Source organism: Manis pentadactyla, chromosome 5, assembly GCF_030020395.1.
Source record: "Manis pentadactyla isolate mManPen7 chromosome 5, mManPen7.hap1, whole genome shotgun sequence".
Lineage (NCBI taxonomy): Eukaryota > Metazoa > Chordata > Mammalia > Pholidota > Manidae > Manis > Manis pentadactyla.
The window spans coordinates 158,054,019-158,067,614 of NC_080023.1; the positions used below are offsets into that span (position 1 = coordinate 158,054,019).

The 13,596-nt window shown below is 40.2% G+C and overlaps 1 protein-coding gene across 3 annotated transcripts in view; it reads left to right on the forward strand.

The window, feature by feature from the left end:
- The first annotated feature begins 1,206 nt into the window (after positions 1 to 1,206).
- The window catches only part of MANBAL (mannosidase beta like), a 35,378-nt gene continuing 22,988 nt past the window's right edge, over positions 1,207 to 13,596 (forward strand). For all 3 annotated transcript variants that reach the window (XM_057502984.1, XM_036902332.2, XM_036902333.2), the window contains exons 1-2: positions 1,207 to 1,262; positions 10,354 to 10,562. In XM_057502984.1, coding sequence (XP_057358967.1) covers positions 10,413 to 10,562 — 150 coding nt within the window. In that variant the 5' untranslated portion in view covers positions 1,207 to 1,262; positions 10,354 to 10,412. The remainder of the gene's footprint in view (positions 1,263 to 10,353; positions 10,563 to 13,596) is intronic.

Sequence of the window (13,596 nt, forward strand, 5' to 3'; positions counted from 1 at the left end):
TGAATGAGTGAACTACATATCTTTGGGTCCTCCATACTATCTCACATAGTAGGGGATTAGTGGCTATTGAGTGAATTATAATTATTTCTGTGTCTTCTAAGAGTGAACTTTTTGAGGGTAAGATTAGGTCTCATTCTTTTTTGAATCGTTAGTGTCCAACCCCTTCTCCTTGCTCTTCTATGTATTAGTTACCTGTGCTGCAGAAAAAATTACTCTGAAATGCATTCTTTCACAGTTTCCGTGGGTCAGGAATTCAAGAGTGATTTTGCTAAGTATTTCTGGCTCAAGGTCACTCATGAGATTATAGCCAAGATTTTGGCCAGAACTGCAGTCATCTCAAGGCTTGACTGGGTCTGGAAGATTCACTCCCAAGGTGGATCACAAATTGGAGTTGGTTGGTGGCAGGAGGCTTCAGTTATTACCCTAGCAAACCTCTCCTTAGGGTTTTTTGAGTGTCCTCATTATGTGGATTCTTCATGAGTGCTCAAGGAAGAACAAAGAGGAAGAGCAATGTCTTTTAGGTCTTAATCTTGGAACTCATGCTCCAAGATTTCTATTGGTTACATGATCTGCCCTATTCAGTGGGGAGAGGCTAACCTAGGAGCATGGATACCAGGACTCAAGAATCACCCAGGTGCATGTTGGAAGCTGGTTACCATGCTCTATCTAAACTAGATCAGCTTTCCTCCTACTACTTGCCCCACCTGTAATCAGTCAGGAACCCTGTTCTTGGCCTTCCAGACACTATGACATAATTATAGGCTCATTTAATTATTTCATCTGTCTTGCTCCACCAGACTGCAAGCTCCATAAGGGCAGAGACTGCATCTGTCTGATTCAGCACCGTACCCCCATTAATCAGCACAAGGCAGAGTATGTTCTCAGTGGATGTTTTGAACAAATTCTAATAATTTGATTCTAATAATTATAAGACTGTTCTTGTTTACTCTGACTTGTAGACTCCTAGCCTAGCGCCTAATACAGAATTAAGGCGTCTATAAACGTTTGCTGAAATCAGCTGAGTGATAAAGGGGCTTGGAGAACCGCGGAGGTCTGGATCTCACTTCTCCAGACCTCTCTCCCTCCGGCTCCAGCCCGCAGAGTAAGAACAAACGTCTGACAAAGCCTAGTAGCCTCACTCGTCAAACCTAGCAACGCGGGCGGAGCGGAGCCTGCTGGCTGCTCCGCGCATCACTTCCGGGATCCGGGGTGTGTGTGTCTCAGGGAACCACTTCCGGGGGAGCAGCGCGGCCGCGCGGGAGGTGAGTGCGGCCGTGCCGGCTGCCGGGCCGGGATTCGGGGCTGGGCGGAGTCTTAGAGACGGCGGGAAGCAGAGGGTTTGGGTTCCTGTCCTGCGCCGCGGACGGGCTGGCCCGGCGGCGCTCTGCGCGCGGCGTGAATGACTTCCTGTGGCTCTTGTTAGGAAGTCACTTGCAGAGGGGAAGCTGAGTTCCAGGGAGGCGGAAGGCCTCTCATGGTGCCGCCCAGAGCTTTAGTTCGGAACCCGGGCCCGAATCCAGCTCTAACGGTCAAGATCTGGCCTTGCCTTCAGCGGTGGAGCATTAGGAGGAGCCGGAGCTCCGGAGTCAAATCTGGCCGGGTTCGATCCTGGTGTACCCGCCTTGCTATGTAACCGTGGGCAATCTGGCTGTTGCTCCGGTTCTGCTTCCTCTGTAAAATGGGCGCATAGTTGTGATTTGAGAATTAAAGGAGACAGTGAATGTAAAGCGCTTCGTAAGCTCACAGTTGGGTCACTTTATTTTTAAGAGAAATGGGAAATGAATGTACGAAACCCCACACTTATATTTTAAGTGGTGGCAACGAATTCGAATTTAATAATTACACTTTGCAGGCAGGGCATCTGCACACAGTTTCAGCCCCACTGTCTGCCAGTTGTGACTGCTCTGGGAGCTGTATTAACTTTCTGAAGGACAAAATTCGGTTAGAATTTTGAGCAGTTCTGGGGAATTTGTTGTAATGGGACGAGTCTAGGCATTCAGCTCATTGCTGTAGGACAGTGAGTAACTCCTAACACTGATTTTCTATTCCCCAGTCTGCTTCGGTGGAATTCTCAGAATAGAATGTTAAAATAAATTCATTAGAAGCCAAGAATCCCCTACCAACATAGTTGGAATATGGGTTTTACAGTCTTAGGAGATTTCGTTTCTATTTGCTAAGTCTGGAGAGCTATATATGTTTCAGGGGTTATTTATTTATTTTGAAATTTTGACTTTTTGGAATAACCTTTTTATTTTAGAACTTTTTGATTTACACAATTACTGCGAAGATACCATAGTGAGTTCCCATATTCCCCACACCCAGTTTCCTCTGTTATTAACATCTTACATTAGTATGGTACATCTGTCACAATTAATGAACCAGTATTGATAAGTTAATATTAACTAAAGTCCATGCTTTCAGATTTGCCCAGTTTTTTCCGAATGTCCCTTATCTGTTCCAGGATCCTATCCAGGATACTAGGTTGCGTTTAAGTGATGTCACCTTAGGTTTCTCTTGGCTGTGATAGTTTCTCAGACTTGACTTGCTTTAGATAAACTCGACAGTTTTGGGTATTACTGGTGAGAAATTTTGTAAAATGTGCAGTTGGGATTCGTCTGATGTTTTTCTCATGATTACATTGGAGTTAAAGGTTGTGGGGAGGAAGACCATGGAGGTAAAGTGCCATTCTCATCATATCACATAAAGGGTACAGGATGTCAGTATAAGTTACCAGTGTTCACATTAGCACAGTCTAGTCTGAGGTAGTCATATTGTTCCAGTGTGAAGTTACTCCCCTCCCCCACCCTTTTCCATATTGTGCTCTTGAAAGAAAGTTATTCTGAACAGCCATGGTTGAGAGTTTGGAATTATACTTCACACTTAAAGGCACGTTACCTGCATAAATGATTTGGAATTCTTTTCTGTGGGACATTTGTCTTTTCTCCTCCATTTATTTACTTACTCAAATATTTTTTGTATCAGTATGGATTCAGATACTTATTTTTTTCATACCTTGGTTTGTAATCCAGTACTACTCTATTTTGCTATTCAAAGTATTCCAGTTTTGGCTATTGGGATCTCCTTCCATTGGCTCCTGTATCCCTCTGACATAACCCAATAAATGTTTTTTTTTTTGTTCTGCTTTGTATTTTGAACTCTTTCTTTATGCTCCAGACTAATTTTGTTTATTTACTGCTTCAGTCCTAAAATAACCTATTTCTTCAAGAGCCCTGGTTCCTTTTATTAGAGAATGGTATTAGACACCAAGAACTGGGTGTTACGTGTGCTCATTGCTACTGGGATGCCCATGCTTCTGTGCCCTCTCAAGGGACACAGCTAGTGATATATGTGTGTATACTAACCTGCATATATACATATATCTATAAATAGTTCTGTATGAAGTCATGTGTATCTATATTAAGCTAAATATGAGTTCATACTGATGTCTGCAGCTTCCATCCATTTCCACTTGGATCATTCTAGTCTCCTTCTCTGGCTTATCTGTGTAACCTCTTATCCTGTGTATTTATGGAATTGTTCAATTCCAGTATACATATATAGTGATTTCAGAATTGTTAACCTATATCCCCTGTGGGGAACAACTTTATCAGTAGTACAACACACACTTTATCAGCTAGAGTACAACATTCCTTTTGTCATTGGTTTTACAGACTCCACTCATTTCCAAAGTTACTGAAGTGAGCACCTGATTCCCCTACATCTTCAGTGAAGGTTTTAAATACATTTGTAATACGTTTAGATTCAGAATGTCACATTCTACATATCCTGGGATACCTTGACCTCCTAAGTGAATTTTTAAAGCATTTGCATACATTAAAATTTACTCTCTGTGCTGTTAAGTTCTATGGATTTTGGCAAATGTTTAATGACTTGTATTCACCATTACAGTATTATACAGATAAGTTTTACTTTTAGGGACTATTTTTAACTCCTCTTTCAGATTTCACTTCAGCAATCCTGTTGGCTTTCTCTTCCAAATACATACATAACCTGAGAATTGCCATCTCCACTGCTTCCATCCTGGTGCAAGCGTCCTTTTTGACTGATGTGGTAGCCTCCTGTCTTCTTGTTCCCACTCTTATCCCCCTAGAGTCAGTGCTCAATACAGCAGCCAGAGGGACCATTTTAAAATCAGTCAGACCATGTCATTCTTTGCTCAGAACCTTCCAGTGGCTCCCCTTTCACTCAGAGGAAAAGCCAAAGTCTTTATAATGGCCTTCTGGCCCTATGCAGCTTGCTTAGTCTACTGTTACCCTTGATCATAAAGCTCATTCTTGCCTCAGGACCTTATGCCTGGGTACTCCATCCTTTGGTACTCTGACTGTTCGTTTGCTTTTTTCTCATGTCTGCTGAAATTTCACCTTCTCAGAGAGGCCTTTGCCAGACCACTTCACTTAAAATACACCTCCTTTGCTCCCTCTTTATTGTCTCATAAAACTCACCCCTGAGGTACATTATATGTGTATGTGTGTATTGAGTGCCTCCAATTTTGAAAACTTCATGGCAGGAACTAGAATAATGCCCAGCACGTAGTAGCTGCTCAATTAGAATGTGTGCAACAAACGATTATTGGTGTCTGGCACTCAGGGATAAGCTGTAAGGGGTCTAGTAACCTTATTAAATTCTTTGCCATGTTTGATAATAAATGTGTATGTACTTCTATTTAAATTCTGGTAGGGGTATGAGATTTTCCCAGTGTACAGAAACCTCTGCTTTTAAGCAAATCTGGAGCACGATAGGGCTAGAGACATTTCAGGATAGTCGGCTCTGCCCAGACTCAGTTAGAGAGCCTCAGCAGTCCCCATGCGTCTTAACTTTTCCTCATTGTTAAATGAGACGGTTGGTTGGGGCATTTGCTTTTGCTTTAAAGATAGGAAACAGCTTTAACATTTGCCATATATTTGAGTCAGGCTCTGGAACAAACTCAGAATGAACCCATGGCCCTTGCTGTCCAGTAGCTTACAGCAGAGCAAGTAAAAACATTAGGTGCCAATGTAGTAGTCCTCAAACAGTAAGGAATACATTTTGAATTTGATGCCACAATATACAGATTTGGATTAGATGGATATACAGTCAGCTTTTGAACAACAGTGGGTTTGAACTGTATGGGTCCACTTACATGCTGATTACTTTGGATAAATACATTGGAAAATTTTTTGGAGATTTGCAACATTTAGAAAAAACATTTTTTCTCTAGCTTACTTTTTTGTAAGAATACAGTATATAATATGTGTAATGTACAAAATAGTTGTTAATTGACTTTATGTTATTGGTAAGGCTTCCAGTCAACAAGTAGGCTATTAGTAGTTAAGTTTTTGGGGAGTCAAAAGTCAAAATGAGTTTTCAGCTGCTCAGGGGGTGGGTGCTCCTAACCCTCATGTTCAAGGATCTACTGTAGCTGAAAAAAAGCTTCAGGACACAATAGTGACCCTTACTAATGTGACATTTTCTATTGTCATTTGTTTAATTAAAGTGCTGGTTACAGCCCCCTAAATGGTTACCACATTTCACTAATTGGTCACAACATGCATTTTGAAAACCATTGACCTACTGGGTAAGAGCTTGGGCCCTGGAGGAGCCAGCCAGTCTGAGCCCTGACTTTGTCACTTATGAGACAAATAATCTCAGGGTAGGCCATTAACCTCTCCAAGCCTCGGTTTCCTCATCCTCATTAGTAATCCTCGCCACCACAGTGGTTGTGAAGTGAATGAGAGGCTGACTGTAAAGTGCTGTGCACATCTGCGTATGATTCACTCACTGCTACTGCTGCGGCATGGGAGGAGTGGGGGCAGGAGCAGAGCCTGGCACGGGGAGCCTGAGGGCTCCTGCCTCCCAGATGAGAGCTGAAAGATGAGTAGGACTCATGTGGCTTCTGGACTCAGGAAGGAAAACCCAGAAACCCTAGCAGGCAGGCTGGGAAGTAAAGCACAGGGGTGCGGAGAAAATGCCGAGGTCTAGAGCATGCATGGTCTGTGTGAGCATTTTTTTGTTTTCCAGAACTTTTTTACAACCTGTTATACCGGCATATACTTCTGACATACCTGTGCTGTCCAATATGGGAATCCTCTGGGCACATGTGACTGTTTATATTTAAAGTTAAGTAAAATTAATAAGTTTTGTTCCTCATTAGCCACATTTAAGTGCTCAGTCGCCGCATGTAGTTGGTGGCTGCTGTACCGGAGAGCTCTATGCAGAACATTTCCATCATGGCAGACGGCACTTTGGGCCCTAACAAGTCTTGTGAAGGAAGTAGAGAGGGCGTGGATTTTTCTTTTACATTGTATTTATTGTTTAAATAATATCTCCCAAAATTAAAACTCAGAACTCCTTCACTTTAACAGCAACTATTTACATTTTCCTAGACTCTTTTGATCTTTAGCCAATAAAATCAGTTTATATATGGTTGGAATCACAGTGTTTATATAATTGTTTTTTAAATATTAATATTATTTTGCAAAGACTTTTTCTGCTAACTTGATATTCACTCTATTTGCCCTTTTCGTGGAGGGGGAATATGCCATGATGTCTCATAACTGGGTTAACTGCTACTTTATTGTTGGGCACTTTATTTGTTTCCTGTTTTTCAGTATTTGAATAGCACTGCCATGGACTTTTTTGTACCTGAAGCCTTTTTCTTCTTTTGAATTGTTTCCTTACTGTAAATTCTAGGAAGTGAGTTATTCAGTCAAAGGATATAATCACTTTTATGGCTCTTGTTTTATATTGCCTAATTGCTGTTAAAAAAAAAAAGCCTACATGCATTATAGCTTTGAATAGATATTATTGTTGTTTAACTCATGAGAACATCAAGTCGCCAGGAGGTCAGGGGATCTTCCCAAACTGTAGCTAATTGCTGATAGAGTCAGGGTTCGTGTTCCCCCAAAACTCCCAATTCCTGACTCCTGGGCCCCATCTTTTTATTGTACTCCAGATATTCATAACAATGTTGCTGTTAGTGACGTAAACGAATCTAAGTTTTGGTAAGCCCAGTAGGTTTTTTGAAGCCTTAAGCGTAAAACTTGGGACCAAGGGCATGGTTTAAAACGCATGCTGTGTGAGCTGCAACTGTGAGTCGCTGAGAGCTGTCTTACACCTTGGTGTCCCAATAGCAGTGCCCCGTCTGGGCTCTGTGTTTCCTCCAGTGAAGCTGAAGCTGTTCTCACAGCTGCCTTGGAATTCACTTCAGGGCCAGTTTATGAGCCACCCCAAACAATCTGCCTGGTGTCTGAGCGTCATACTTTGTATTTGACCAAAAATGGTATTCCTGAGCTTGAGGCCCCACCTGATTCACCACACTTGGATCCAGATGATGTTGGATTCTTTCCAGAAGTCAAATCCTTGCTGGGAGGATGACTATCTGCCAACTCTGAGGATTTATTTTTTTTTAAAAGCATCCTCAGGCTTTGAAGGCCATTCCCAAAGAAGACAAGTGATGTGAAAAGTGGCCACCCTGTTGTCACATGCACTGAACCTTCCTAAGTGTCCAGGTTGAAAGGGAAACAATACCCATTTGTGTAAGTCCCGTTCTGTTATTCAGAAGGTCATTTCTGTCAGCCTTCAGCCACTCCTCCATGTTGGAAAATTTTTGCAGTGCAGCAGAGCCAAAGTGGAGGGAGGTCTTAGGATAGTCTTTTTAGCCCAGGACTTTGCCGTAGGAATACAATGCTGGCCATGTGTGTAATTTAAAATTTTCTAGGGGCACAATTAAAAATTAAAAAGAAAAACTTTTTTTTTATTGTGGTAAAATGTATATTACATAAAATTGACCATTTTAACCATTTTTAATTGTACAGTTCAGTGGCATTCAGTGTGATATAACCATCACCGCTGTTTATTTCCAGAACCTTTTCATCATCTCTAACTGAAACTCTGCACCGCTTTGACAATAATTCCCTACTCTCCCTCCTTTAACCCCTTGTAACCTATATTCTTGTTTTTCTCTCTGTAAGAATTTGCCTATTCTAGGTACCTCATATAAGTGGAATTACACAGTATTTGTCCTTTTGTGTCTGGTTTATTTCAATTAGCATGATGTTTTCAAGGTTCCTTCATGTTGTATCCTGTGTCACAATTTCATTCCTTTTAGTAGCTGAATAATATTCCTTTGTGTGTATATGCCATGTTTTGTTTATCCATTCATCTGTTAATAGACTCTTGACTGTTTCTGTCTTTTGGCTATTGTGAATAATGCAGCAGTGAACATTGGTGTACAAGTGTCTGTCTGAGTCCCTGCTTTCAGTTCTTTTGGGCATATACTTAGGAGTGGAATTGCTAGGTCATATGGTAATTCTATGTTTAACTTTTTGAGAAATCACCAAACTCTTTTCCAATTCGTCTTTTTGCTCTTGCGATAGTGTACAAAAGTTTTAAATTCTGATTTAAGTCCAGCTTATTTATTCTTTTGTTTCCTGTGCTTTTGGTGTTGTATCCAAGAAATCATTGCCAAATTCAATATCATGAAGCTTTTTCCCTTATGTTTTCCTTAAAAGTTGTATGGTTTTGGGTCTTTAGATCTTTGATTTGTTTTTAGTTAATTTTTGTATATGATGGTGTCCAGCTTCATTATTTTGCATGTGGATATCCAGTTTTCCCAGCATCCTTTGTTGAAAAGACTTATCTTTCCCCTTTGAATGATTTTGGCACCCTTGTTTGAAAATCAATTGACTGTATAGGTAAGGGTTTATTTCTGGGCTCTCCATTCCATTGGTCTTATCCTTATGCCAGTATCACACTGTTTTAATTATTGTAGCTTTGTATTAAAAGCTAATGAAACCAGAGTGAATCCTCCCACCTTGTTCTTCTTTTTTAAGATCAGGTAAAATTAATATAATTTAACCCAATATGTCAATATAAAAACATTATTAATGAGATATTTTACATTCTTATGTTTATAGTATCTTCTATATCATGTGTGTATTTAACTTAATAGCCATCTCAGTTTGGACTAGCTGTATTTCAATTCTCAGTAACCGCATGTGACTCATGGCCACCATTTTGGGCACCTCAGATTTAGCAGGAAATTGCATTGTGGCATAGATCTCTGAAAACACAAAGGGCTTTGGATTCAGGTGGGCCTGATTCCAAAGTAAGTTCGCCCCTTTCTCACTGGAGTGGGCAGAATGAAGCCACTGCTGTGTGCTGTGGTAGAGGAGAAGCAGTTCAGTCGTACCAGGGTAGAGGGAGGGCCGTAAGGAAGGTATGCTGGGGAGGTGACACTTGGACTCAGCCTGTTCATAGAATGGGGGCTTTACGAAGCAGTCAGAGTGGGAGAGGGCATTCTCGCAGTGTGCAGCTTGGGCAGAGGCCCAGGATTTTGAAAGAGCCTTTCATCCTTGACCAGGATGTTAGGAGTGGGGGGTGAGGGTGGGGTCTGGTGAAAGGAGAGTTTAGAGTGGGCTGAGGGCAGTGGCCTTCCACCACTGGCTGTGATGTGACCACTGTCCCTGTGTCCATGTCCCCAGCATCTCTTACTTGAATTATTGGCAGTAGCCTCCTCAGTGGTCTCTCTGTGTTCACTCTGTCACCCCTCCCCTCCCCATTTAAAATCAGAACATGTCACTTCTCTGCTCAAAATCCTTCAGTGGCTTTACATTTTACTCAGTCAAATTGGAAGTATCAGTTCCTCTGAGGTCAGCTGTCACTTCTCTCTGATCTTCCTTTCTCTCTCCCTCCTGAGTATACCTGTCTAGCCATTTTGGACTTATTTCCCTGCCCAGGGTCTCTACCCTTGCTTTTTTCTGTACCTGGAAAATGCTTCCCTCAGATATTCCAGTGGCTAACTCTCATACTTCATATCACTGCCACTTCAACCCCATCTCTTCTGCAGAGAGCCCTTCCTGTCACCCCATACAAAATAAAATGATCCCCTGAAGGTTTTTTCAAAACAGTTTTCCCTAGCTGGCATGTCACATCTGAATGTGTTTTTTCATCTCCTCTGTCCGGAGTTGTAGTCCCCAAGAGAGCAGGGATTTGTCTCTCTTGCTCACTCTTCAGTGCTTGGTGTTCAGTGTTTGTTGAATGAATAATTGAATGAATAAATGAATAAACAAAACCTGAAACATAGGCCTTTAGTAAGTGTGTGTTGATTGGAGATTTTTGTTGAAAGTGTTTGCATTTACTTATTTTCTCTAACTTTGTATGTGGAAAAATTTCAAACACACAAAGAAGTTGAAAGAATGGTCTAGTGACTATCCTTGTATCCTCTACTTAGATTCAAGAATCATTAACATTTCGCCAGTTCCTTTGTATCTTTTTTCGTGTCTGTGTGTTGGTGTAAGTGGAACCATTTAAAAGTTCAGTTATAGAAACATGACACTTATCCTTTGTATTTAGAAGCTGGCTCTGGAGAGTGGTGAGTTGGAGGAGACCTCAGGCAGCAGGCAGCTGAGGCCATGGCCTCCGACCTGGACTTCTCACCTCCTGAGGTGCCTGAGCCTACTTTTCTGGAGAACCTGCTCCGGTATGGACTCTTCTTGGGGGCCATCTTTCAGCTCATCTGTGTGCTGGCCATCATCGTACCTGTTCCCAAGTCCCACGAGGTGGTGAGTCCTTCCCTGTGAGCCTCAGCAACTCAGGCTGGGTTCTAGGGACTAAAAACAGATAGCACAGCAAGGAAGATCAGCTGGGACTGTGCTGGGCTTATTGGTTTAGTGTGTACCCAGATTCCCACGTGCTGGCAATGACACACGTGTTAAGCAGATTTTTATTTAGTATGTACTACATACTAAATATACAGACTCTGCTGAAAGATGTGGTGTCTTTCCTTAAAGAGCTTCTATTCCTTGGGAGAGAGTCAGATTGGAAACAAATACTCACACATTTCCATACAGGATAGAAGTACAGGGTACTGTGAGGGTGTGTAACAAGGGGGAGGACCTGATCTTACCCGGAGGTGGGGGCTGGGCTATTCTCCCTCCCCTAGGGGCAGGGAACTGCATGCCCAAGCTCCCAAGGAATAAAGAAATGGGCTAGTTAAAGGAATTGAGTAACGGTGACTGTGGCTAGAGCACAGAGGAGACATGATAACAGGCGCAGCCACATTATTTGTTTTTTTGATGTTGAGTTCTTTCTTTATTGTGGATATTAGCCCCTTATCTGATATATCATTTGTGTATACATTCTCCCATACAATAGGTTGCCTTTTCATTTTGATGATGGTTTCCTTAGTTGTGCAGAAGCTTTTTAGTGTAGTCCCACTTCTTTACTTTTGCTTTTGTTGCCCTTGCCTGGGGAGACATACCCAGAGAAAAATTTCTAATGCTGATGTTCAAGAGTTTACTGCCTGTGTTTTCTTCTAGTAGTTTTATGGTTTCAGGTCTTATATTTAATCCATCCAACATCTTTAATCCATTTTGGGTCAGTTTTTGTGTATGGTGTAAGACAATGATCCAGTTTCATTCTTTTGCATGTAGCTGCCTGTTTTCCCAACACCATTTATTGAAGAGACTTTTCCTCATTGTATATTCTTGCCTCCTTTGTCATATATAAATTGACCATATAGGTGTGGGGTTATTTCTGGGCTCTCTGTTCTGTTCTATTGGTCTGTGTATCTGTTCCTGTGCCAGTATCATATTGTGTTGATTCCTGTAGCTTTGTAGTACAGGTTGAAATCAGATAGCGTGGTACGTCCAGCTTTGTTTTTCTTTCTCAAGATTACTTTGGTTATTTGGGGTCTTTTGTGGTTCCATATGTATTTTAGGTTTATTTGCTCTAGTTTGGTGAAAATGCCATTGTTATTTTGATAGGGATTGCATTGAATCTGTAGATTGCTTTGGGCAGTATGGCCATTTTAACAATATTCTTCCTATCTATGAGCATGGAATAACTTTCCTTATTTGTGTCATCTTCAATTTCTTTCATCAGTGTTTTTCAGAATACCTCCTTGGTTGGATTTGTTCCTAGGTATTTTATCTTTTGGTGCAATTGTAAATGAGATTGATTTCTTAATTTCTCTTTCTGCTAGCTCATTATTTGTATATAGAAATGCAACATATTTCTGTACATTAATTTTGTATCCTGTGACTTTACTGAATTCATTTATTAATTCGAATAGTGTTTTGGTGGAGTCTTTAGGGTCTTCTGTATATAGTATCATGTCATCTTCAAATAGTGACTGTTTTACTTTTTTCTTACCAATTTGGGTGCCTTTTATTTCTTTTTCTTGTCTGATTGCTGTGGCTAGGACTTAAAGGACTGTGCTGAATAAAAGTGATGAGAGTAGGCACCCTTGTGTTGTTCCTGATCTCAGGGGAAAAGCATTTAGCTTTTTGCCATTGAGTATGATATTAGCTGTGGTTTGTTATATGTGGCCTTTATTATGTTGAGATACGTACCCCCTGTACCCACTTTGTTGAGTTTTTATCATGAATGGATGTTGAACTTTGTCAAATTCTTTTAAAGTATCTATTGACCATATGGTTTTTATTCTTCCTTTTGTTATTATGGTGTATCACATTGATTGATTTGCAGATATTGAACTATCCTTGTATCTCTGAGATAAATTCTACTTGATAGTAGTGAATGATCTTTTTACTGTATTTTTACATTATATTTTATTGAGGTATTTTTGCATCTATGTTCATCAGGGATATTGTTCTATAATTATCTTTTTTTGTAGACTCCTTGTCTGGTTTTGGTACCAGGGTAATGCTGACCTCACAGAATGAATTTGGAAACTTTCTTTCCTCTTCAGTGTTTTGGAATAGTTTGAGTAGAAGAGGTACTTACTCTTCTTTAAATGTTTGGTAGAATTCACCTGTGAAGCCATCATGGTATTTTGTTTGTTGGTAGTTTTTTGACTACCAGTTCAATTTCATTACTAGTAATTGGTCTGTTCAAATTTTTTATTTCTTCCTGGTTCAGTCTTTAAGATTGTATGTTTCTAAGTATCTATTTCTTCCAGGTTGTCCAATTTATTGACATATAATTTTTCACAATACTCTCTTATAATCATTTGTATTTCTGTGGTGTCACTTGTAATTTCTTTCATTTCCAATATTACTGAGTTTTCTTTTTTTCTTGAGTCTAGCTAAAAGTTTATTGATTTTGTTTATCTTTTCAAAGAGTCAGCTCTTAGTGTCATTGGTCTTCTATATTATTTTTTTAGTCTGTTTCATTAATTTCCTCTCTGATCTTTGTTATTTCCTTCTACTAACTTTGGTATTTATTTTTCTTTTTCTAGTCCCTTTAGGTGTCTGGTTAGATTGTTTTTTGGGGTGTTTCTTACTTCTTGAGGTAGGCCTCTATTGCTATAACCTTCCCTTATAGCATTGCTTTCCTGCAACCCAAAGATTTTGAACTGTTGTGTTTTATTTTCATTATTTTCCACGTATTTTTTTATTTCTTTGATGACCCATTAGTTGTTTAGTAGCATATTGTTTAACTTCCGTTTGTTTGTGCTTTTTCCAATTTTTTCTTGTGTTTGATTTCCAGTTTTATACCACTGTGGTTAGAAATAACGTTTGTATGATTTCAGTCTTCTTAAATTAAAAAAAATTTTTTTAATTAAGGTATTATTCATATACACTCTTATGAAGGTTTCACATGATAAAACAATGCGGTTACTACATTTACCCA